Genomic DNA, 26,579 nt, shown 5'->3' with positions numbered 1-26,579 from the left:
TCTCAAGATCAAAGTTCATTTCAGTACACAAAAACTATGCTCGTGGTTCAAATTTGAAGGCTGTAGCTTGAGAAATGTAAAAGTAAGTCACTAGGTCAAAATCAAGGTCAAATATTATTTTGGAACAAAAACCTATGCATGTGGTCCAAATTTGAAGCCTGTACCTTCAAAAATGTGAAAGTAGGTCACTAGGTCAATAACAAGGTCAAAGTTTGTTTCAGCACACAAACCTATGCATGTGGTCCAAATTTGAAGGCTATAGCTACAGAAATGTGAAAGTGGGTCACTAGGTTAAGATCAAGGTCAACTCATGTCAAGGTTCATCTTGCCACTCAAAACTATACATGTGATCCAAATTTGAATGATGTAAGTTATGGACATGAAGATTCGAAGTTTTCCCTATATAAGTCTATATGAACCATGTGGCCCCTGGGACGGGGCCATATTTGACCATAGAAGGATAATTTGAACAAACTTGGTTGAGAACCACTAGATGATGCTACATTACAAAATATATAAGCCATAGACTTTGTGGTTTGGACAAGAAGATTTTCAAAGTTTTTCTCTATATAAGTCTATGTAAACCATGTGACCCCCAGGGCGGAACCCTAGGGGAATAATTTTAACAACCTTAGTAGAGGACTACTAGATGATGTCATATACAAAATATCAAAGCCCTAGGCCCTGTGGTTATAGACAGGAGGTTTTTCAAAAAATTTTCCTATATAAGTCTATACATGTATAAACCATGTGACCCCCGGGGTGGGGCCATATTTGACCCCAGGGAAATAATCTGAACAATGTTGGTAGTGGACCACTAGATTTTGCTACTTACCAAATATCAAAGCCCTAGGCCCTATGGTTTTGGACAAAAAGATCAGAAACCGTTCTGTTCCTGGCCAATCTGACATTGACCTTTGACCTAATGACCTCAAAATCAATAGGGGTCATCTGCTGGTCATGGCCAACCTAACTATCGATTTTCCTGACACTAGGCCCAAGCGTTCTTAATTTATTGCCCGGAAACCATTTTACTGTTCCTGGTCACTGTGACCTTGACCTTTGACATACTGACCTCAAAATCAATACGGGTCATCTGCTGGTCATGACCAACCTCCCCATCAACTTTCATGATCCTAGGCAAAAGTGTTCTTGAGTTATCATCCGGAAACCGTTTTACTATTCAGGGTCACTGTGACCTTGACCTTTGACATACAGACCTCAAAATCAATAGGGGTCATCTGCTGATGATGACCAACCTCCCTATCAATTTTCATGATCCTAGGCCCAAGCGTTCTTGAGTTATCATCCGGAAACGGATTGGTCTCCAGTCTGACCGACCGACCGACCGACCGACATCTGCAAAACAATATACCCCTCCTTCTTCGAAGGGGGGCATAAAAAGGGACACAAGTCACTAAATATTTGTACCAGAATTATGGACCTTGTGTCATATGATGACGACAATGTGGAAGAACTATTTTAAGTCTGAATCAAATTTATTAAGTAATAACACAGATAAAGTGAATGTGCACCAAAACTTTAACCTGAAATTCTAAGTAACAAGAGCTGTCACTAATGGCGACGAATGCCCCCACAGCGCCTTGAACTTTGACCGTGTGACCTTGACCTTTGACCTGGTGACCCCAAAGTCAGTAGGGGTCATGTATTCAATAAGTACTATCAGCATGTGAAGTTTGAAGGTCCTGGGTGCAGTGGTTCGCGAGTAAAATGCCTTCATGCAAAAAGTTAACACTGTGACGAACAAACGGACGGACAGTTGAAAACTAATATACCTCCCTTCGGGGGCATAAAAAGGCGGCATGTGGAACAACTATTTTAAATTTGAATCAAATCCATATAGTAATAACCGAGATAGGGTGAAAGTGCACCAAAACTTTAACCTGAAATTCTAAGTAAAAAGGGGGGATAATTCATGAAATATTGGTGTTAAGAGTTATGGCCCTTATGCCAGATGATGTGGGTGATGATGAGGAATAACCATTTTAAGTTTAAAGCAAATCCATCTAGTAATTACAGAGAAAAGGAGAAAAAGGAGAAAGTGCATAAAAACTTTAATCAAGGTGGGGACACTGAAAGACACCGATGCCGACACCGGGGTGAGTAGGAGAGCTAGGTTGAGGCTAACAGCTCAGACTATTCTTCGAATAGTATGACACACCACTTACCCTGTTAAAAGCTGGAGTGAGTTCAAAACAGTTACTGAATAGGGAAACCCTTGCAAACACATACAGTCCAAGCCTGGCTCTCGACATGGCCACTACCAATCTCCTCACATCTCTGAAATATTAACATTTCAAAGAATGAATGGAAGGTAACAGTGCACAGCATCAAGGACTTGTTATGACATCTGTAAGATCACTGGGTGAAGAACCCTTTACTCATAATGAATCTAGTACAGATCTATACCTAAATATTCATTAGGCAAACAGCACGCCTGTTTAGAGTGTATCTTACTACTTATCATCGTCTTCAATTTGTGTTGTACTATATTTATTTTGTGTAATATTGAGATAACTACACTTACTCAGTAACTGACAATTTTAGTTTTCACTTATTATTTTGATTCACACAAAACAGATTTGATTTATTTTCGTTGTTTGACTGTATCACATTACAATTCATAATAATTCAATCACTATTAATATTTCCTCAAATTCAGTGTAAGACAATTTACCTGAGATGTCCTACAGTCCTTGTCCTGACCAGGGATAGCAAGATATAGTCATTCTGTTGTCCCTGATACCTGTCTACTGTGGTCACCTACACAAAATATCCACACATTATTTTACTTAACAATATCAGATCCTTAATAACTTTTAAAAGTAATACACAAAAAAATGAATGTAACTAAGATAATGTCATATATTCTTATAAGTAACGAAACAATCAACAGAAAATATATGCTGAACATTATTATTACTTAAACTGTTTGTTCCAAAAAGGAAACTTAGATGATAAGGAAGATATATACAGTGTATGGTCTGCCAATGAACGGGTTTTTCGAGCATCTCTGGTTGATAACGTCCCTGATGAGATGTTTCTGCCCATTGTATGTTGTAAGTATAGAGATTTTCTCAGCAGGATATCCCATCAACCTCATGTACATAAATGTTGCTACCACATACTCTGCTTCTCCAAGATTCTACAAAAATATAAAGTAGAACTAGAAATGTGAGCACAAGACACCCCTGCCCTATTAATAGTTTGTCAACTTCATGGGTCTAAGCTTAAAGTATATACTAACACTGATGTGTATAATGAATTAGGAGTTAAACTCACTAGATTTTTGGGTATAAGGTTTATTTACTAAATGATGTTAAATCTTACATAAAAACTGATACTTCACATTAAATATAAAAATATAAACACACAGACTAGAATATATTAAATTTATACATCAGGGAACAGGCATATTACCAAAGAAGGTAATAAAGTTCTCTATGCACGAGATCATACATTTTTTTGGACAGTATTTTAACTGGATGGGTGTTGTTTGGAAAAGAAAAACTATTGTCTCTCCATACATTTAGTCTTGATAATACAGGATTTTTTAGGAAATATATCATGGAAGTAAATATTAACTTAATATACAGAGAAACTTGTATGGTAAAATATAAATGGGGCTAGGTACACTTTATGTATAACAAGAGCACCGTCTGCCAGTGCCATCACTTGTCTGCAAGAAGTCCTGGACAATATGTACGACTAGATGCCCATGGGCAACATGTCGAGCCCGCACTTTGACCCATAACTGTGACCTTTGAGATAGAGTCAGTCTCATTGAGTTCCTCAATGCATGTCAAAGTTATGGGATGGATAAGATCTGATATGATCTTTGACCTCCAACTGTGACCTTGACCTTTGAGACAGGATCCTGGGGTTTATGCCTGACACTCTGTCTCACTGAGGTTAACATTCATGCCAAATATAAACAAGATTCCTCAATGCATGTCAACAAAGTTTGGGCCGGACAAGATCTGACATAACCTTTGACCTCCAACTGTGACCTTGACCTTTGAGATAGGAACCTGGGGTTTGCGCATGACACTCCGTCTCACTGAAGTTAACATTCATGCCAAATAAAAACAAGACTGCTCCATGCATGTCAAAGTTATGGTCCAGAAAAACAAGTCCAGACGGACACACGCATGCATATACACAGAACAGCCATTTGGACAATTATGTCTTCGCATCCGCAAGCGGGCTCGACAAAAAGAGTTATAGTTCAGATTTTCTAAATACAACAAGAGCTGTCACTATTGGTGACAAATGCCCCCGAAGCGTGCCCAAGAATACTACAGTTGTCTGCACAAAAAAAAAAATCACGCATCGTTTCGTGACCTTGACCTTGCCCCAAGAGACCCAGTCATAAGCGTGACATACCTTTTCAATATGGTTAACATTTGTGTCAAATTATTTTCAAGTCCTTTGATAAATGGCAGAATTACGGACCAGACAAGAAACACCTTTGACTTCTAAGTGTGACCTTGACCTTGGAGCTAGGGGTCTTGGTCTTGCGCATGACATGTCATTTTAATATAGGGAACATTTTTGCCAAGTAATTTTAAAATCCCTTCATCAATGGCAGAGTTATGGACTGGACAAGAAACAGACCATGTTAACCTTTAACCTCTAAGTGTGACCTTCACCTTAGAGCTAGGGGTCTGGATCTTGCGCATGACACGTAGTCTCATTATGGAGAACATTTATGCCAAGTAATTTCAAGATCCCTTCATCAACAGCAAAGTTATAGACTGGACACAAAACAAACCCTGTTAACCTTTGACTTCTAAGAGTGACCTTGACCTTGCATGACACGTTGTCTCATTATGATAAACAATTATGCCATGTTATTTCAAAATCCCTTTATGAATGGCAGTTATGGACCGGACACAAAACAGACCCTGTTAACCTTTGACCTCTCAGTGTGACATTGACCTTGGAGCTAGGGGTCTGGGTCTTGCGCATGACACATCATCTCATTATGGTGAACATTTATGCCAAGTTATTTCAAAATCCTTTTATGGATGGCAGAGTTACAGCCCAGACAAGAATTTACAAGGACGCATGCATGGATGGACAAACTGCTATTTTAATATGCCCACCTTCGGGGGCATAAAAAGGGTCATAATTCTGACAAAATGCAGGTTAGAGTTATGGTTCTTGGCCCCTAATGGCGATTAACAAGTGTGCAAAGCTTCAAAGCTGTAGCTCTCATAGTTTTTGAGAAAAGGTGGGACCTAAACAAAAATTTAAATTTAAATTTAAATTTTCTTAGTACCAAAAGGTCCATAATTCTGACAAAATGCAGGTATAGCTCTTATAGTTTTTGAGAAAAGGTGGACCTAAACAAAAATTTAAACCAAGAACCTCAAATTTTCTAAGTACAAAAGGGCCATAATTCTTACAAAATGCAAATCTTAACCAATACCAATGCCGACACCGACGATCAAGTGATGACAATACCTCGTAGATTTTTTTTCAAAAATCAGCTGAGCTAAAAATCAAACGGCCATAACTTGGTGAAAAAAACATTTAACCGTAAAACTAATAGTACATGTGTAACTAGGCTTATTCTTGGTCATTCCTATCAAGTTTCATTCAATTCCCAACTATAGTACCGGAATAGAACATAAACGTAGTCAAGACAAATTTTAGTAAAAAACGACCTTTAACCAAAGCCCTTAATTCATTGAAAAATCATTCAAATGTAATATATGCATAAACAGGCTTGTTGATCATTCCTCTGAAATCCCACCAGTGACTAACAGAATGGGAGAACTAGCCTAGACAAATCTGATTAAAATTGACCTTTACAGGGTCATAACTCCATAAAATGTAATCCGGGCAGGTAACAATATATACAACTAGGCTTTATTCCTATGCAGGGGCAATAACTCTGCAAAATATAATTTGGTGGGACATGCTGAGGATATTCAAAGTGAACTTTCATTGAAATCGCAAAGTGTTTTTGAGAAATGCTGATAGACAGACGGTAAAGGCAAAAACAATATGTCTCCAGTGAAATAGGAAGACATAATTATTTATTTGCAGTCTGGTAACATCTTGTACCAATACCTACCTGTTCTCCAAAAGTAACAAACAACTTACTTACATGTAGCAGTGGTGAAAGATGAATGACTTTAGGTGAATAGGTCAAACCACCACAGAGAATACTGGCCTAATTTACAACCTCTATACATTACCTGATAGAAATATGGGTTGGGTTCTGATTCCCCAACACCATTGAAGTTTTCCACATTGATGAGTTGATAGTCATAGGCGAATGCAGCATTGGCCAGACGATACTCCGGGTTAGTAATAGCATGAGGAAGATTTCCTAGCTTCTTATATCTCCAGTTGTAAAGGCCAGCAATACTAAAATACAAACAGGTAGATCATCATATGACCTGTGTTACATTTAAAAATATCTGACAGACTGACTTCTTGTCCTCTTTTTACTACCTTAAGTACTGTAAATGTATTTCTAGACTAATATATATATATATATATTAGTTTAAATATGCAGCATTCACTGGTACAATGTATACTAGTGAGGGTTTGTACGAGTTGGCTAAGTCTATCGAATAAGTCGGAACAAATGTGTGTTTAGAGCTGTTGATATATTTCATGTGGATATTCTGAGCACAAGCAGACATTGGAAGGAAGAAGTTTGTCTTGTTTTATTTTTGATCATTTTCTAGAGTATTATTATTGCTTAATTATAACTGTTAGCTTATTTTCAGTTAAACCTGCATAGTATATCTTAATTGACTAAGACTGTAAGACTGTATTTTACAGACTGTAACAATCAGAAGCTTGACTAAACTGTTGTTAAGTCACAACGTACAAAAGTACCATTGGTCAGACAATTTCTTTCTACTGTCTTTATATAATCCTTAAAAAGTGATCTTGATGTGAAGCAAGTATTCACTTATAGAAAAGCCTGCCTCCATTCCATCTTGTAGCATATATCTCAGGTTCTCCCATTTATACCCAAAACCGCTAATTGACTGTACTGTGTATGCTTTGTATGTTTGTAAAGTTTTTTCATAATCTTAAGTTTTTAATCTTATTTATCCCTCTTACATTTTTCTATTATAAGTAACTATACCTTGATCTTGCTCTGCCCTGAGCATCTAAATCTACAGTTGGCACTCCTAGGCGGACTAGTCTGGTGAAGAGAGATTGTTCCATATTTGAGAATTTCTGGAATGCCATGTTCTTGATGACTGGTGGAAGTTGGTGATGATCTCCTATCATTATCCAACGCTTTAAACGATTGTTATTAAACTCAGGATTCTGCAAGCAAAATTAATTTTCCAATAGCTATTTACTCGTTTATAAACCTCATGAATGAGTAAGTAAATGATATGTTAAGTTAATGTCATGTAAGACTTACAATGATTGATCGGCCTTTTTCGTAACAAGGTTTCCCATAGTTTTCACACTATGATTCATAAAGTATATCCAGTTAGGAGCAGTGACATTGTGAAATCATATAAATTTGAAAACCATTTTAGCATTTCTTTAGCACATTTGACTGTATTTGCCTTTTGCTCCTCAGTGAACATGTGAGGCACCAATCAGACATAAACCTTTCTTAAGCCCAAGTGCTTCTTGAGATGCTCACATGTTCGAATCGACACAAAATGGTCATATATCGCCGAGGGTTGACATGTCAAGAAAAGACGCTATCGTGTACTTGGCGTCTTACCAATCAGACATCTTACAGCAGCAATGTTCCTTGACGTCTTCGGTGTTTTGGGCCTGCCAGGACGAGCTCTGTCTTTAAGGACTGCCTGACCATTTTTAAATTTACGTACCCAGCAGTAAATAGTATTTTCTGATACTGCAGACTATAAAGTATGCAGTTCACCGAGTATCTGCCTTGTAGGTATTTCTAAAGAACAACATACTTTAATGTTTGCTCTAATTTCAGATTTTTGTTCGCTTTTCATCGATACATATATTTTGCTTAGTTATAAGACTTCATCTAATACAAAACTAAATATCTCTAAAATGGTATAATAGTTTTCAATAAAACTTTGCAGGTTTATAAAGGAGTCATTCATGTATCATCAATGTAAAACATGAGTTTCTGCGTGTCAAACTTCTATGGAAGTGCGTGATTGTCATTATTAGCTCAACTGTCACATAGTGACAAGGTGAGCTTTTGTGATCACCCTTCGTCCATCGTCAGTCCGTCCGTGCGTCAACAATTTCTTGTCTGCACAATAGTGGTTTCACTTATGATTTTATTTACTTGCACACAACTTGTATCACCATAAGATCTCGGTTCCTTTCTTGAACTGGCCAGATTCCCTTATGGGTTCCAGAGTTATGGCCCCTGAAAGGACCAGAATTAGCTATTTTGACCTTGTCTGCACAATAGCAGCTTCATTTATGATTTTATTTTAACCAAACTTGCAAACAACTTGTATCACCATAAGATCTTGGTTCCTTTGTTGAACTGGCCAGATTCCATTATGGGATCCAGAGTTATGGCCCCTGAAAGGGCCAGAATTAGCTATTTTGACCTTGTCTGCAAAATAACAGCTTCATTTATGATTCGATTTTAACCAAACTTGCACATAACTTGTATCACCACAAGATCTTGGCTCCTTTCTTGAACTGCCCAGATTTCTTCATGGGTTCCAGAGTTACGGCCCCTTAAAGGTCCAAAATTGGCTATTTTGGCTTTTGCAGCCATATAGAGACTTCATTTATGGTTTTATTTGATACAAACTTCCAAAATAACTTCAACAACAATAATTCTTGGATTCCACGACAAATCAGATCCAAGCGTAGGTTCAGAGTTTTTTTATATCTGATTACCTCCCCTAATTGTAATCAAAATGGATTTATATCAGTAAATACTTATAAGACTTATTTGAAATTTTATTATTGTCATTAGTTGGACTGAGCCAATCAGGGTAGATAACTATGGACTGATTTTATGTCAAATTACCTCCCTTTATTTCAAATTAAAATGGGTATATCTACGTAACTAATGAAGATACTGATCTGAAATTTCATTTATGTCAACAGATTTATTTGGCAGATCCTTCTTTTGTTCACTTACAATAATTTTTTTTTTAATTACTTCCCTTTTACATTACTATAAATAGCTTATTTTTAGTAACTTTTTTATTATTGGCCGTAGGGAAAAACTGAGACCACTTTTCTGTGGTACAACATGGATGGTACCTCCAATTTTAGGTGTATTTTGACATATCTGTACCTCGTAAGAATTTTTTTTTCTTTTTAGTTAAATTTCTTCCCTTTGTTGTTACTGTCCTTTGGACTTAAGATACTTTTTTCTAAGGACCTTCTTGTCCTCAAGTGCAATGATAACAGGTGAGCAATATAGGGCCACCATGGCCCTCTTGTTTTTAGAATAGCCCTTGTACTGTAGCTGAGGTATTAATATCTCAATCTAACAGGTCAGTTACTTGTACAAGTAGAGGTATTTATATCTCAGTCTAACAGTTACCTGTAGAAGAAGATTGTTTGGTTTGGTTTAACATCGCACTTACACAATTGAGGTCATATAGTGACTTTCCAGCTTTGATGGTGGAGGAAGACCCCAGGTGCCCCTCCGTGCATTATTTCATCACAGGCGGGCACCTTGGTAGAACCACCGACCTTCCGTAAGCCAGCTGGATGGCTTCCTCTCATGAAGAATTCCATGCCCCAAGTGAGGCTTGAACCCACATCGGTGAGGGGCAAGTGATTTGAAGTCAGAGATCTTAACAACTCAGCCAGGGAGGCCTCTAGAGGTATGCATGTCTCAATTTAACAGTTACCTGTAGAAGTAGAGGTATGAATGTCTCAATCTAACAAGACAGTTCCCTATAGAAGTAGAGGTATGACTGTCTCAATCTAGTAGTTACCTGTAGAACTAGAGGTATGACTGTCTCAATCTAACAGGACAGTTACCTGTTGAAGTAGCAGTATGAATGTCTCAATCTAACAAGACAGTTCCCTATAGAAGTAGAGGTATGACTGTCTCAATCTAACTGGACAGTTACCTGTTGAAGTAGCAGTACGAATGTCTCAATCTAACAAGACAGTTCCCTATAGAAGTAGAGGTATGACTGTCTCAATCTAGTAGTTACCTGTAGAAGTTGAGGTATGACTGTCTCAATCAAGTAGTTACCTGTAGAAGTTGAGGCATGACTGTCTCAATCTAAAAGGAAGTAGAGTTATTAATGTCTCAATCTAACTGGGCATTTACCTGTAGAAGTAGAGGTATGAATGTCTCAATCTAAGACTTACCTGTAGAAGTAAAGGTATGAAAGTCTCAATCTCCAAGATCTGAGCAGCTTCTTCCATCATTATGTTGTCAAACTGAAATACATTGTTACACATGCATTATAATACCTGCATAACTTTCCAATCAATTCAAGCTTTAAACACTATGAGATTACCACAAAATATAAATGCAAAGTATAAGATATTGTTCACACAGCTTAGCTCAATAAGCATAGCTTCAGAATACATTGTACTTATCAAGAAGTTTTGAAACTTAATTTCTTCTCTTGGTCAATTTCACTGAACAAAACATTTAAGCACTGGAGGCAGACCTGTACTGCAAAATCTCTAAACATTAGTTTGGATCTAACAAATATCAATACCTTAAAGCCGACCGTGACCAGATCTCGTCTTTTCAGTGCAGCATGTGTACATGTCATAGCAATTATCTTTGCCTCCTTGATCAACAAGTAGTCCGCTCTGTCAGATCCACTACGCAGTAACTCAAAAGCTCTATATTCCTGTTTTTTTGTAAACAAAAACATCATTTTCTAACTAAGATATCAATGCAAGACTTTTTCCTAATAAACAGTAAAATTTTTTAGTTAACACTTCGTACTTGCTTTCCTACATTCAGTAAGGTTGAGATAAAGAGCTCGTTTTAAGCAAACCAGATGCCTGATGTACATGACTTGTTTGTGACAGTAATACTTCTTAAATGTACAACATCCAGCTAGTCTGTACACCATTTTGAAATCTTGCTGGCAAGAAACTTCTACATAATATATTCCTAAATTATAGACAGAAAATAAAAGACGGAAAAGCAGCTTCTTTTGAAACCATGTTGTATTATGATAAAAATCAAAATCTTTTCTTTTATTATTTTACCTCTAATTGTGTGAACATTTTCTTGATGTGTCGAAAGCAACCTTCAGCTATATCCATATCTTCAGCGTAATTTCTGCCTTTAAACAGAGGTTGAGGAGCATTCTTGAAGAATTCAGTGAAGGGAAACAACTCTTTAATCTTTTCAGTTGTCTTTTCCTGGTAATGAAATACGCAGCAAACATTAAATCCACTGTTTTGGGTTGAACCATTAGTTTACTCATATTTAACTGATTGCTTTTTATTTCATGTTTTTTTTAGTACATTTAATACTGATATATTAGAATGAAATAAAGAAATAAATCTGATGTTTTCTATTATTTGACCTAATGAGCTAGTTTTTGATGGGACGTGACCCAGTTTTAAACTTGAATTAGATATCATCAAGGTGAACATTCTGACCAATTTTCATGAAGATCCATTGAAAAGTATGGCCTCTAGAGAGGTCACAAGGTTTTTCTATTTTTAGACCTACTGACCTAGTTTTTGACCGCACGTGACCCACTTTCGAACTTGATCCAGATACCATCAAGCTGAACATTCTGACCAATTTTCATAAAGATCCGTTGAAAAATATGGCCTCTAGGGAGGTCACAAGGTTTCTCTATTTTTAGACCTACTGACCTAGTTTTGGACTGCACGTGACCCAGTTTCGAACCTGACCTAGATATCATCAAAATGAACATTCTGACCAACTTTCATAAAGATCCCATGAAAAATGTGACCTCTAGAGTGGTCACAAGCAAAAGTTTACGCACGCACGGACGACGGACGCGCGCGATCACAAAAGCTCACCTAGTCACTTTGTGACAGGTGAGCTAAAAAACAACAGGGGTCATCTACTGATTACAAGAAAATCGTTTCATAAAGTTTGGCAGCCAAATTTTCTCCTATCATTGATCATGAACTGTCTCTAGTCTCAAAGTTACTGTGACCTTGACATTTGACAAAATCACCCCCAAAATAATACGGGTCAAATAATTGCCAAATAGTGGCAACAACCAACTGTCCTAACTAAATTGCCATGCACCCAAAACTTCTTTGTTTACTGACTGCATACTGTACTTACTCTCAACATCAATTAGACCTTTGATGCACTGACCCAAAAAAAAAAACATAACCGGGGTCATCAAATGACCTCGGGCAATCACCATATAAAGTTCAAAGGTCAAATGCCCAGTTGTTTTTAAGTTATTATCACAAACCAGTTGATCAGGCAATGGACCATACAACTGACAGTAACTAAACAAATACCTCTTCTTCTTCTTAAGTGGTAATAAAAGCAGATTTTGGTATCTCAGTTTACCACGCTTTAACACAATATAAACCAAGGAAAAGTAAATACAGTGCAATGTATCTAAACATTAGCTACTAAATTTTATGTATATCTTAATACATGTGTACCTTGAGTTTCCTAATTTTACTCTGAAATTCTTCCCATCTTGCCAGCACCTGATAGATATAGAAGTAGCCTGCAGTCTCACATGTGTATGACACATCACCCGGTACCTTCAAACTCTCCTGTAACCTAGCAACCTCTTGAAGAAGTTCAAGTCTCTGAGCCAGTACGTAGTTAACACGTCCGTAACGGCTGAAATCCTTTTCTGTCTCCAGGGCCTCCTCACCGTGACCCAGACGTAACAAATGGCGCTCAGCAATATCAAGAGCCATAATCTTCTCAAACAATTGATTGAGAGCCTAGAGAACACACAAGATAAAAATATAATTCAAACAACAAGACTCAGTGACAGTAAAGCTAGAACTATTGATTTTTAGGTAGTTTCCACTTACATCATACTAACTGCGATACAATGTCTATAGAATAACAACAATCAAAAAGCATTTCATTTGGCTTTAACTTACAGTGGTGTATGTCATACATTTCTATCAAGTCACACTCTAAAATAACTAATTTTCCTGAGGGACTAATTCTTTTATGTACTTGTGGCTGTGCCATTCCTTGAAATAAATCTTTACAAAGAAATAAGCTGAACTCCACAATTTATTATCACCAGGGAATGGCCACGTTGACAAAGAATCACAAAATTTCATGCCCGTGCAGTCAAAGAACATTGTATAACCATACCTGATTAGAGTGTGTGACAATGAGTGTTCTCTGGTCCGGGAAGTTATGGTAGATGTTAGATATGATCTGTACAGCAACATCAGTTTTACCTGTACCAGGTGGCCCTACCACCATGGTCAAACCAGGCTGCATACCGGACCTAATGGCTTCAATCTGGGTAGGCGTGAATCTTATACTGTTCCTACAACAGTTGGTTAAACATGTTATACTTCTCTCTAAAGCAAAGTTTTACTTAGTACATGTTTACTGAATATTTTTCTATTACATTACATCATAAGTTGATGTTATGCCTTCAGTAACACTTTAATTCCAAGACATCTTCCTAACTACATGCAATTATCATTTTATGACAATCATGCCAATGGCACAGACTCATCCATTTCTGCTCTACCTACTCTAGATAAGTATCAGACACAATATCTCTTCACAACTTTCCATGACAGACAAACTATCTCTTCACAACTTTCCATGTCTGACATAGTATCTTCCACAACTTTCTTTGTAAGACATACTATCTCTTCACAACTTTCTATATCAGACATACTATCTCTTCACAACTTTCTATATCAGACATACTATCTCTTCACAACTTTCTATATCAGACATACTATCTCTTCACAACTTTCTATATCAGACATACTATCTCTTCACAACTTTCTTTGTCAGACATACTATCTCTTCACAACTTTCTATATCAGACATACTATCTCTTCACAACTTTCTATATCAGACATACTATCTCTTCACAACTTTCTATATCAGACATACTATCTCTTAACAACTTTCTATATCAGACATACTATCTCTTCACAACTTTCTATATCAGACATACTATCTCTTCACAACTTTCTATATCAGACATACTATCTCTTCACAACTTTCTATATCAGACATACTATCTCTTCACAACTTTCTATATCAGACATACTATCCCTTCACAACTTTCTATATCAGACATACTATCTCTTCACAACTTTCTATATCAGACATACTATCTCTTCACAACTTTCTATATCAGACATACTATCTCTTAACGACTTTCTTTGTCAGACATAGCATCTCTTCACAACTTTCTTTGTCACATATACTATCTCTTCACAACTTTCCTTGTCAGACATACACTACTGCTTCAAAGCTTTCTTTGTCAGACATACTATCAAACTTCATTTTCTTTTCAGAAAACTGTATAAGAAGAGGTTAAGATATTGTCCATACTTTTTAGGCTGACTGTAGGAGTAGGGTCCCCTGTTTTGTATGACATGAGGTTGAACAATGATTTTCTGTACTGGGGTGGGGGCGTCCTCTCCTTCCTTTCTCTTGTTGCTCTCTGTCTCCTCCTCAACAAATGATAATCTGGAATATCAATTAATAAACAACTTCTTCAACACATGTTTGAAAACCAGACTAAAACTCTTGCTCTGATTTGTTGCTTCTAATTTTGAAATAAACCAATGCCAATGTGAAACCTACCTCCAACCATATACTGGATGTATGTTAAATGTGTTCAAAAGTTTAAAAGTTTCTACTAAATAAATACATAGAGGATAATTGTTGGTTTCGGTGTAATATCACGTTATAATTTCACCGAGTGGGCATCAAAAGTGATATTTTCACGAGTGGCGCAGCCACGAGTGAAAATAACAACTTTTGGTGTTCACGAGTGAAATTACCGTGATATTACATCGATACCAACAATTTTTCTGTTTATTTTATGTCTAAAACTCTACTTTTGTTGTGTTTATTTCAATAAAATGTCGAAATTTGCGGGAAATTTTATCGGGAAGCATCGCAAAGATGACGTCATTTTAACGACGTCATCGTCATATTGTTTCCGGCTTTCAGTACGCTCGGTAAACTTTTTGACGTTAATCCGGGTATCAGATTTGATAATTTTCACTGAGTGGCCAGTGAGTTTATCAGGATATAATTCACCGTTATATTTCGATAAACCACCGAAAAACATAAAATAAAGGTGTGTATTGTGTGTCTGTGTTTGGGTATGCGTGTGTGTTGGGGTGGAGGTGAAGTAGGGTAAGAAATTGGGGGAATGATGACAATGGATACTAAGTGTCAACAAGAAGACTTTTAAAGTTTCCACAACATACATACAGTAAAACTCACTTATAGCAAACTCGGTTATAAGGAAATTATTTTTCTGGCCCGATTTTCCCCTATATATTTAATATGAAAAACATACGGGTGTAACAAACTCAAACATAGCAAAAACTCGGTTATAAGGAACATATTACTATCTCCCAACATGATATTTCACTGGTTTATAACAATCTTAGTCTGTAATGTCAAGATTCACTGCCACTGCTGACAAACTTAAGTATGCAAGTTTACAAATTTGTTGCTAAATGCGAGATTATATTATACTTATCATATCATCAATTCATATATATTTTGAATAATTACAGTCTTTTATGTAAACCCCTTTAGGTAAGACACAGGGCCAGTACAATAGCCCTTCATTACCTTGTAAGTCAAGTTAAAGAGGAAACAACTTACCTAAATGGAGATTGTGCCTGCACATTTTCTGATGCTAGTTCTATCTCATAACCAGGGAAACTAGCAAACAGATGTTCTATTGACAAAAATGTATCATTCCAGTCTAAGCTGGGAATCCTATTCTCCATTCTGAAAAAGACAATGGCAAACATTCAAAATACAGTACAGCTGATCAACAATTAATCAGCTTATCTTGACTGATATTTTCAGATCATATAAAATTTTTGACAACTGGGATGATAATCTCTTTACCACTTGCTCTTTCTATGCCTTTCATATTTACCAGTACACAACATTTTGTTTACACTGTTCCCCCATCATCAACAAAGAATTTTTAAGTCAGTGAGCTGTCTCAAGACTATCATATCCTACAAGCAATCTGTATAAAAATCACACTGACTTAGTGTTGTACTGATCTGCTGTCCAATGATTTACTTACAAAAAAGTTAAGGGTACAAAAAAGTATAGGGTTGTTAGGAGTAAAGGTAATACTGAAATTTGATTGGACATACAATGCCAAGAGCACAGCCATTTATTTCAGAAACAGTCAGAGACAAAATATTTACAACTTGAACTAAAACTTAAAATTTGTTTTCTATTATCATAAAGGTATTTTGGACCTATTCCCTGAACACTGAAAACAGTCAGTATAATATAGAAATATTGGCACTCTTTTAACCAGTGATGACCTTTGCCAGGTTCAAGGTGGTTACTGGGGTTAAAGGTCATAAAAAGGTATGATAGTATTATATTCTCAAGGGTACTTTTATAGAACAGGTAACCTGTTTTGTTCAACAAGATATAGGAAAAGCATGTATGACCATTTGCATGTAATGTAATCCTGGTTTAGCATCACCTGCATCAGGTATACCATATCCTAGAATTAATTAGGTTACCAGTCTAACCTACCACAGACTGACTTATTGTTTGTAGTGAGCTGCATCAGGTCTACCATATGGGTAGAGAACACCAATTGTTTTCCCATAGACTTCCATTATAACATTATGGCGTGTACAGCCTTCCATATATTGAAACATGTATATCCAACCACATTTTTTTCAAGAACTATCTTAGTTCCACCAAAATATCGCACGAAAAACATATGAATAGTGATACTTTATTTAAGTAATTTTCATGTGAATGAGATGACCCCCTGTTTACATCGTTGTCATGGCGGGAGAAATTCATTTGATGAAACTTTTTTTCAATACACATAAAATGTAGCAAATTTTGTCAAAATGTATAATGAAATACTGTAAATGCAGTAAAAATATTCCATTTTGAAAAAAATAATCACTTCTTGGGTTTGTTTACATGACTGACCAATCAGAACGCACAGATGCTACCTTATTCCCAGGTATACACTTACCTCATTCCCAGTAAGTTCCCTGTACTTTTTTGAATTGGTGGTCTCTGACCTATAGATGAATGTTTCGTTTCACTTTTTCCCATTTTACAGTTTTATTGTTAAGTACAATCCAATACCAATTGTTTCACAAAGTTTCATCAAGAAATGTTCAGTTTTAAGAAAGATATAGACAGTTTACTAAGGTCACCCCCTGTCGATTTACAGGCCAAGATTCAGACACTTTCGTTATTTTATTGCATTTTTTCGCGAAAATTTAAGTTACTGGCATAGGATTTTGTTTGGAAGCTGAAATATGATTCATTCCGTAAGAAATAGAAATAAAGTCTACCAATTTTGATCATTCTCCGACATTACAGACATAAAAATGAGCCTTTCTGGTCCAAAATCTCAGATAAAAATGGGCACACCTGTCAAAGAGGCCAAAATTTAAAAAATATTCAAAATTCACGCTTACTTCTGTACGAAAACGTCTTTTTACATCATCTGCAACAGATCTGTGACCATTAACATTACCTGTGATCGCTTTCGACAAAAGTCACGTTTTAGCTCTAAATATAGGGTAGAGAACACCAATTGTTTTCCCATAGACTTCCATTATAACATTATGGCGTGTACGGCCTTCCATATATCGAAACATGTATATCCAACCACATTTTTTTCAAGAACTATCTTGGTTCCACCAAAATATCGCACGAAAAACATATGAATAGTGATACTTTATTTAAGTAATTTTCGTGTGAATGAGATGACCCCCTGTTTACATCGTTGTCATGGCGGGAGAAATTCATTTGATGAAACTTTTTTTCAATACACATAAAATGTAGCAAATTTTGTCAAAATGTATAATGAAATACTGTAAATGCAGTAAAAATATTCCATTTTGAAAAAAATAATCACTTCTTGGGTTTGTTTACATGACTGACCAATCAGAACGCACAGATGCTACCTTATTCCCAGGTATACACTTACCTCATTCCCAGTAAGTTCCCTGTACTTTTTTGAATTGGTGGTCTCTGACCATATCCTAGAATTAATTAGGTTACCAGTCTAACCTACCACAGACTGACTTACTGTTTGCAGTGAGCTGCATCAGGTCTACCATATCCTAGAATTAATTAGGTTACCAGTCTAACCTACCACAGACTGACTTACTGTTTGTAGTGAGCTGCATCAGGAGAACCATATCCTAGAATTAAATCATGTAGCCAGTCTGGTACAACACAGTCTGTATTCATCAGATCACGGATTGTCTCCAGCACTGCCTTGAAATTGTTCTCTTTAGGTTTTCTTCTCATGATAATGTTGAAAGATTCGTAGACATCCTGTATAAAATGTTACAATTTAAATATTGAGACAACAAGCAATGCCACTTTCTGTATAGTTGTTGGTATTGTAAACATCTCTGACTAAGCATGGTTCAATCTTATTTGGATATAGTACTAAACATAATCCTTAATAACTCTCCATAGACACCAACATACTCTCTCTTTTCAAAATAAATGTGCTTCTAAAGGCTACTGAATGAACTCTGTTGGTTTTTTTTTAAAAGAAATATAAATGTAGATAAGACAATTTTCAAAAACGTTTTATTTTTTGCTGCTAAAAGATAAATTAGTTTATTAAAAAAAAAGTTAGGACTATTAAACATTAAACAGAATTATCTCCAAAAGTATAACAAGCACACAGCAAATTTTAAAAGCACAAATATTGCTATCATATCTAGAAATAAAATTGACAAAAACAACAGGGCCATGATGGTCCTATATCGCTCACCTGTTATCATTGTACTTGAGGACAAGAAGGTCCTCAGAAAAGATACCAAAGCCCAAAGGACAGGAACAACAAAGGGAAGAAATTTAACCAAAAAGAAAAAAAAATTCTTACAAGGTATAGATATGTCAAGATACAACTAAAGACTGGAGGTACCATTCATGTTGTACCACAGAAAAGTGGTCTCGGTTTTTCCCTACAGCCAATAATAAACAAGAGGGCCATGATGGCCTTATATCGCTCACCTGTTATCATTGCACTTGAGGACAAGAAGGTCCTCAGAAAAAATATCTAAGTCCACAGGACAGGAACAACAAAGGGAAGAAATTTAACCAAAAAGAAAAGAAAATCTTAAAAGGTACAGATATGTCAAAATACACCAAAAAACTGGAGGTACCATCCATGTTGTACCACAGAAAAGTGGTCTCAGTTTTTTCCTACGGCCAATAATAAAAAAGTTACTAAAAATAAGCTATTTATAGTAACGTAAAAGGGAAGTAATTAAGAAGAAAATTATTGTAAGTGAACAAAAGAAGGATCTGCCAAATAAATCTGTTGACATAAATGAAATTTCAGATCAGTATTTTCGTTAGTTATGGAGATATACCCATTTTAATTTGAAATAAAGGGAGGTCATTTGACATAAAATCAGTCCATAGTTATCTACCCTGATTGGCTCAGTCCAACTAATGATAATAATGAAATTTCAAATAAGTACTTACTGATATAAATCCATTTTGATAACAATCAGGGGAGGTAATCAGATATAAAATAACTCTGGAACCTACGATTGGATCTGATTTGTCATGGAATCCAAGATTTATTGTTGTTGAAGATATTTTGGAAGTTTGTATCAAATAAAACCATAAATGAAGTCTCTATATGGCTGCAAAAGCCAAAATAGCCAATTTTGGACCTTTAGGGGGCCATAACTCTGGAACCCATGATGGAATCTGGCCACTTCAACAAAGGAACCAAGATCTTGTAGAGATACAAGTTGTGTGCAAGTTTGATTAAAATCAAATCATAAATGAAGCTGCTATTGTGCAGACAAGGTCAAAATAGCTAAGTTTGGCCCTTTCAGGGGCCATAACTCTGAAACCCATTATGGGATCTGGCTGGTTCAACAAAGGAACTGAGATCTTATGGTGACACAAGTTTTGTGCAAGTTTGATTAAACTCAAATCATAAATGAAGCTGCTATTGTGCAGACAAGGTCAAAATAGCTAATTTTGGCCCTTTCAGGGGCCAAAACTCTGGAACCCATGATGGAATCTCGCCAGTTCAAGAAAGGAACCAAGATCTTATAGTGATACAAGTTGTGTGCAAGTTTGGTTAAAATCAAATCATAAATGAAGCTGCTATTGTGCAGACAAGGTCAAAATAGCTAATTCTGGCCCTTTCAGGGGCCATAACTCTAGAACCCATAATGGAATCTGGCCAGTTCAAGAAAGGAACCAAGATCTTATGGTGATACAAGTTGTGTGCCAGTTTGGTAAAAATCAAATCATAAATGAAGCTGCTATTGTGCAGACAAGGTCAAAATAGCTAATTTTGGCCCTTTCATGGGCCATAACTCTGGAACCCATAATGGGATCTGGCCAGTTCAAGAAAGGAACCGAGATCTTATGGTGATTCAAGTTGTGTGCAAGTCTGGTTAAAATAAAAACATAAATGAAACCACTATCGTGCAGACAAGAAGTTGTTGACAGATGGACGCACGGACTGACGACGGACGAAGGGTGATCACAAAAGCTCACCTTGTCACTATGTGACAGGTGAGCTAAAAAGTTAAGAAGGATCTGCCAAATAAATCTGTTGACATAAATGAAATTTCAGATCAGTATCTTCATTAGTTATGGAGATATACCCATTCTAATTTGAAATAAAGGGAGGTAATTTGCCATAAAATCAGTCCGTTATCTACCCTGATTGTCTCAGTCCAACTAATAACAATAATGAAATTTCAAATAAGTCCTGTAAGTACTTACTGATATAAATCCATTTTAATTACAATCAGGGGAGGTAATCAGACATAAAATAACTCTGGAACCTACAACTGGATCTGATTTGTCATGGAATCCAAGATGTATTGTTGTTGAAGATATTTTGGAAGTTTGTATCAAATAAAACCATAAATGAAGTCTCTATATGGCTGCAAAAGCCAAAATAGCCAATTTTGGACCTTTAAGGGGCCATAACTCTGGAACCCATGATGGAATCTAGCCAGTTGAAGAAACGAAGCAAGATCTCGTGGTGATACAAGTTGTGTGCAAGTTTGGTTAAAATCAAATCATAAATGAAGCTGCTATTGTGCAGACAAGGTCAAAATAGCTAATTTTGGCCCTTTCGAGGGCCATAACTCTGGAACCCATTAGGGGATCTGGCCAGTTCAAGAAAGAAACCAAGATCTTATGTGACACAAGTTTTGTGCAAGTTTGATTAAATTCAAATCATAAATGAAGCTGCTATTGTGCAGACAAGGTCAAAATAGCTAATTTTGGCCCTTTCAGGGGCCATCACTCTGGAACCCATAATGGAATCTTGCCAGTTCAAGAAAGGAACCAAGATCTTATGGTGATACAAGTTGTGTGCAAGTTTGGTTAAAATAAAATCACAAATGAAGCTGCTATTGTGCAGACAAGGTCAAAATAGCTAATTTTGGCCCTTTCAGGGGCCAAAACTCTGGAACCCATAATGGAATCTCGCCAGTTCAAGAAAGGAACCAAGATCTCATGGTGATACAAGTTGTGTGCCAGTTTGGTAAAAATCAAATCATAAATAAAGCTGCTATTGTGCAGACAAGGTCAAAATAGCTAATTTTGGCCCTTTCATGGGCCATAACTCTGGAACCCATAATGGGATCTGGCCAGTTCAAGAAAGGAACCGTGATCTTATGGTGATACAAGTTGTGTGGAAGTTTGGTTAAAATAAAATCATAAATGAAACCACTATCGTGCAGACAAGGAATTGTTGACGCACGGACGGACTGACGACGGATGAAGGGTGATCACAAAAGCTCACCTTGTCACTATGTGACAGGTGAGCTAATAAAACTGAAGGAACTTATTCAAGTTTTGATAACAAAGGAAAAGTTACTGCAACTCAACGTACCTTACTTGCAAATACAATAACTGCTGTAATTTCTTCAACTAAATATGAAATGTAAGAACAGTATATATGTTGTAACTATGGTAACAGAAAATTACCAACCTCGGCACCATCTTCTGTTGCTACCATGTCATGCTGATACTGGTTAGGATCCAACCAAACACGGAATGTTCTTGTATCACCACTTAATTCTGGTTTTGGTTCTGGACCTGTTATAGAAATAACACTATATTATATAGGGACTTTCACTGATTGTTAGAAGTTCTTTATGCAAAGTCCTGTTAAGATATGATCATGTCCTGAAGTCACATGGCATTGTGTTATAAACTATTAATGGACTACATTGTACTTACTATTAGAATTAACTGAAATTTAAGTAAGAAAGCACTACTGACACACTAACCTTCTTCAATGACCTTTCCCTCTGCATCAAGCATCCCCTCTATTTCACAGCCTCGGACATACATCAGGCCCACCTGGGGTATGAAGGGTGACTTTATGTCATATTTGAAACCAATATCATGAGGAGGACGTATCGATATTAAAAATGCTACATCATGTTTCCGCAACCCTGAAAATATTAAGTATACTCAATGCTAATGTATGTTATATAAACAAGATAAAAAGGTTTTTTCAAGAAACAAGCCAACAACAGTGATTATGCAGTGTATTCACTCTACAGACAACAGTTCAACTTCATTAAAGTACAAAGTGTTGCCAATGTTTACTTATATTTCATAAGTGTGTTTTCTTTGAACCATGCTGACAGTAAATTTATTTAAACATGAATTAAAAGCAGTAACTTCAACCCGCCACTGGAAACCCACTGTCCTTCTGGGTAAACTTAAATTAGGTAATGTTCACAGCAAATATATATGAAGCCAGTACAACTATCAAATAGTAAAAAGTATAACCAGGGTTCTCTTCTACAAATAACTGTCTATCCAGTGTATCCACACAAGATTTTATTAACAAACAGTGAGAAGTATGGCTCATTCAAAATTATTTTCTATACATCTACACACTCTGAAAGATGGAACCAGTTTAGCCTACCCTGGGGTTGTAAAACACAAGAGTTTTTTAGATGCACATTATCCAGTCTAACTCCCTCAACCCCACAATTTTGAGAACAAAGGCTTCAAATTATCTCTCTGTGCACAACACAAATTCTTGAAAAATTCAAATTAGTCTGTTGCTGCAGTCTACTTTACAGTAACAATAATAAGTGAACATTTGTGTTACCTTCCCATTCATTTTTGATGCTCTGTACAACACTGAGGGTCACTGTAATGTCAGCCCTAACCTGGGCAGGGTGACTCTCTCCTACACGGGGCTTTGCAACCTGAAACACATCAAATCATTTCAATGAAAAATTTATGCTATATCTCAGTTATCTGGGGAAACAGTGTGCAGTATGTTTCCATGGAAACAGTGCCATAAACTTCAATGCAATTTCAGCTGTGCACATATCACTTTTTTAAGTACTGCTTGTCTGCAATCTTTTTTATTTACCATGAGTGTCCTATCACCCAAATGTCAAATAAAATTTGAACCTTCCATACTGTCTAATGATAGTATTTTAACCGCATTACTTAACAGGAAACAGATATTTTTAATAGAATATTTTTGAAACCTTAAAGTTAACTACATCATAACAGACAGTGACCGGAAATATTCTATTCTCTGCAATTTCTGTTTTAGCTTTATTTTTGTTACAAACAGAATGAACCATATAAAATGTATACATAATTTTTAAGAAAAGAATATAAAACCAACTCAGAAATAGGTATGTTAAAATGTATAAAAGGCTTTTGAAAATCTGTCCAACTAAAAAATTTATTTTTCACTTGCCTCTACCACATTAAATCCTGCAATTGGTTGTGCCATTCTTGCCCATCCCCCAAAATAAGTGGACCCATCCTCTGCCTTCCATGGTTTCATGTGAGTTATGGCATCTTCAATGTCCTGTCGAATCTCATCTTCAAGAAAAAGAATTAATACACAATTTTCAGTTTCTAACTAAAATCTTTAGTTTGCTTTTTGGAAGATCTGTCTTCAAGTATATAAAATTTACAAAAGATATCTAAAGTGAAGTTTAAAGAAAATATATAAAGAGTAGTAAACTTTATATAATTGTGTACCAGCAAAATTTTAATCTTTATGAATATCTTAAGTTCATAAAACAAGTTATACAGAACAATCTATTTCCCAGCCAAATAATAAAGAAATAAAAATAGGCCCTGGAATATCAAAGAATAAAATATTCTGAAGACAAATGATAGTGAACAAATCAAAAGTGATATGTCATTTTTTGTGGAAAACTTCACCCATGTATACATTTCACCATTCAGTTTATGATCAAAATATCTTTCATCAAGAGAATACCAGAAGAAAGTGTAATATCTGATACTGTGAAATAATTATTATTCGTGGGGGACTAATTTTCGTGGATTTCATGGTTGAGTCAATGCACGAAATTTAATCCCAACAAACAAGTAAAATTCCCATTCATTTTATGTTCAAAAGTTGAAATCCACGAATTCATGTCCCACGAAATTGCCATTTTGATCAAAACCATGAAATTTCATGCCCACAAAATTAAATGATTTTACAGTATACACCAATGAAAGATAGTTTGATCTTAAATATATATAACTCTGTTTATATTCATTGCATGTTTTTTTTGTTTTTCACATAAATTAACCATCTTTTCTGGAAAGCATGGATTTTTTTTCATTGAAGTGGAATGTACATCAAAAGAAAGTCACTGTGTTGCATAGCAAAAACTTTACTTCTCGGTAAAGTTTTAAATCTCATTCTGCATTTCCTTTTAATGTAATCAAAATATTTTCGATGATTAACTTACATGTAGATTCTAGTCTGAATAGATTGAAGTTTCTCAGCAAGTAGTCGTGTAATGTCAGGAACTGCAGGTTGATCTTAGGCAACGCAAGTGTCCCTGTCAGATAAGAAGCATACATTAACATTTATAATGACAAATCCATCCAAGCCTTTGTACGAATTTCTTAGATTATGAAATTAACTTAAATGAAACACTCTTAACTGCCTGCAGATGTAACCTGTTTTTCTACTTTGTATCAGTTTTCTGTATTTGCAGTATGAGGTACTCCAAAATTTCTATATTGCACTGACACCTCATAACTAACAGTTGTAACCACTAGCAGCATTCCATGCCACAACCTTCGTGTTGAATGTTAAATATCTTATCAAAAGCACTACAACTTCCCTTTTATCAGTACACTGTTTTGTCAAATAGACAGGTATGTGTTTACTTAACAAATAATCATGGCCTCTGAGTGGTTTATCATCTAATTTACCGCGGTTCAGAGTTCAGATGCGTAGGAATTGAACCACGAGGGCATTAGCCTGGGTGGTTAAATATTGAAGTATCTGAACGAAGAACCATGGTAAATTAGACAATAAATCACAAGAAGGCCTTGACTGTTTTCATTCTGACATGCTCATTGACATATTTTAACAAATATTATGCTGGACTTCATTTACCCTAGGAGTAATGTCATGCCGCAATTTGACATTATAATTGACGTCATAATGCTCTCTTACCGGTCCGCGCATTAGTCGTTGTTTATAGCAGAATATACAGAGCTTGATTTCCTTCTTTGTTTAACTGGAAATCAAATCAAGTCATGTTAGAATGTTATTTTTCAACAGTACTGCAATTATCTAAACAGTTGTCAGTTCTCTGTAAGCACCGTTCAACTTCACCACATGTATCAGCAAATGGAGGACTAATAACTTCAAACACATTGTCTTCTGTCAAACTGTCAAAGACAACATTAAACTCAATCCTTCCACCTCCAGATTCAGTCTTCTGCTCTACCTTCTGAGCTAACCTGACCAACAGTATCTGAAAGCCTACCTTCACCATTATAGTACTCTGTTGGCACTATATTTTCATCCCAGATGATATCTTCTGTAGGGTACAGGGGCATCTCATTAATCTGTTCCAGCTGTGATTTCTTTCTCTCATGGTGGCTTACCTAAATATACAAGCCAACAAGTAAAGTTAAGCTATACATAGTAAAACAGGGATCGCTCAAACTCACAAGGGAAAGAGCAGAATCATTTATCATACTGCTTATCAAAGCTTAGAAATTGGTTCTCCAAAATATAACAAAAGAAATCTAAAAGAAACAACTGAATTTAATGAATCTTTAAGCAAAAATAGGGATGTTACTGAAATTTACTGTATTTTTTATCATATATGCAGACATAAAGATTGTCATAGTAACAAGAAGCTGAAATGTACATATTATGTTTTCTTGAAGGAAATACTTGACTAGTGTTGAATCATGATCTTACATTAACATACATAACATACTGAGATATAAACCAAGAGTTCTAGAAGGAACTCCCTGTCATGTTGTGGGCCCTGACCTTCCTCTAACATAGGTAACAGGTTGAGATACATATCAAGAGTTCTAGAAGGAAATACCTGTCTTGTGGTGGGCCCTGGCCTTCCTCTCACATAGATACCATGTTGAGATACATACCAAGAGTTCTAGAAGGAAATACCTGTCTTGT

The 26,579-nt window shown here is 36.0% G+C and overlaps 1 protein-coding gene across 3 annotated transcripts in view; it reads right to left on the bottom strand.

Annotated features, from left to right (window-relative positions):
* The window catches only part of LOC123525856 (RNA helicase aquarius-like), a 65,569-nt gene that overhangs the window by 10,085 nt on the left and 28,905 nt on the right, over positions 1–26,579 (bottom strand). For all 3 annotated transcript variants that reach the window (XM_053538094.1, XM_053538093.1, XM_053538092.1), the window contains exons 14-32: positions 25,915–26,035; positions 24,880–24,972; positions 23,865–23,992; positions 23,256–23,355; positions 22,417–22,584; positions 22,116–22,222; positions 18,285–18,454; positions 15,764–15,892; positions 14,468–14,605; positions 13,253–13,433; positions 12,571–12,864; positions 11,170–11,325; positions 10,665–10,802; positions 10,306–10,377; positions 7,139–7,326; positions 6,231–6,402; positions 2,996–3,166; positions 2,699–2,784; positions 2,190–2,301 (exon numbers count right to left, since the gene is read on the bottom strand). In XM_053538094.1, the coding sequence (XP_053394069.1) occupies positions 2,190–2,301; positions 2,699–2,784; positions 2,996–3,166; positions 6,231–6,402; positions 7,139–7,326; positions 10,306–10,377; positions 10,665–10,802; positions 11,170–11,325; positions 12,571–12,864; positions 13,253–13,433; positions 14,468–14,605; positions 15,764–15,892; positions 18,285–18,454; positions 22,116–22,222; positions 22,417–22,584; positions 23,256–23,355; positions 23,865–23,992; positions 24,880–24,972; positions 25,915–26,035 (2,724 nt within the window). The remainder of the gene's footprint in view (positions 1–2,189; positions 2,302–2,698; positions 2,785–2,995; positions 3,167–6,230; positions 6,403–7,138; positions 7,327–10,305; positions 10,378–10,664; positions 10,803–11,169; positions 11,326–12,570; positions 12,865–13,252; positions 13,434–14,467; positions 14,606–15,763; positions 15,893–18,284; positions 18,455–22,115; positions 22,223–22,416; positions 22,585–23,255; positions 23,356–23,864; positions 23,993–24,879; positions 24,973–25,914; positions 26,036–26,579) is intronic.

Source organism: Mercenaria mercenaria, chromosome 3, assembly GCF_021730395.1.
Source record: "Mercenaria mercenaria strain notata chromosome 3, MADL_Memer_1, whole genome shotgun sequence".
Lineage (NCBI taxonomy): Eukaryota > Metazoa > Mollusca > Bivalvia > Venerida > Veneridae > Mercenaria > Mercenaria mercenaria.
This window is presented reverse-complemented; position numbering and strand designations above follow the sequence as displayed.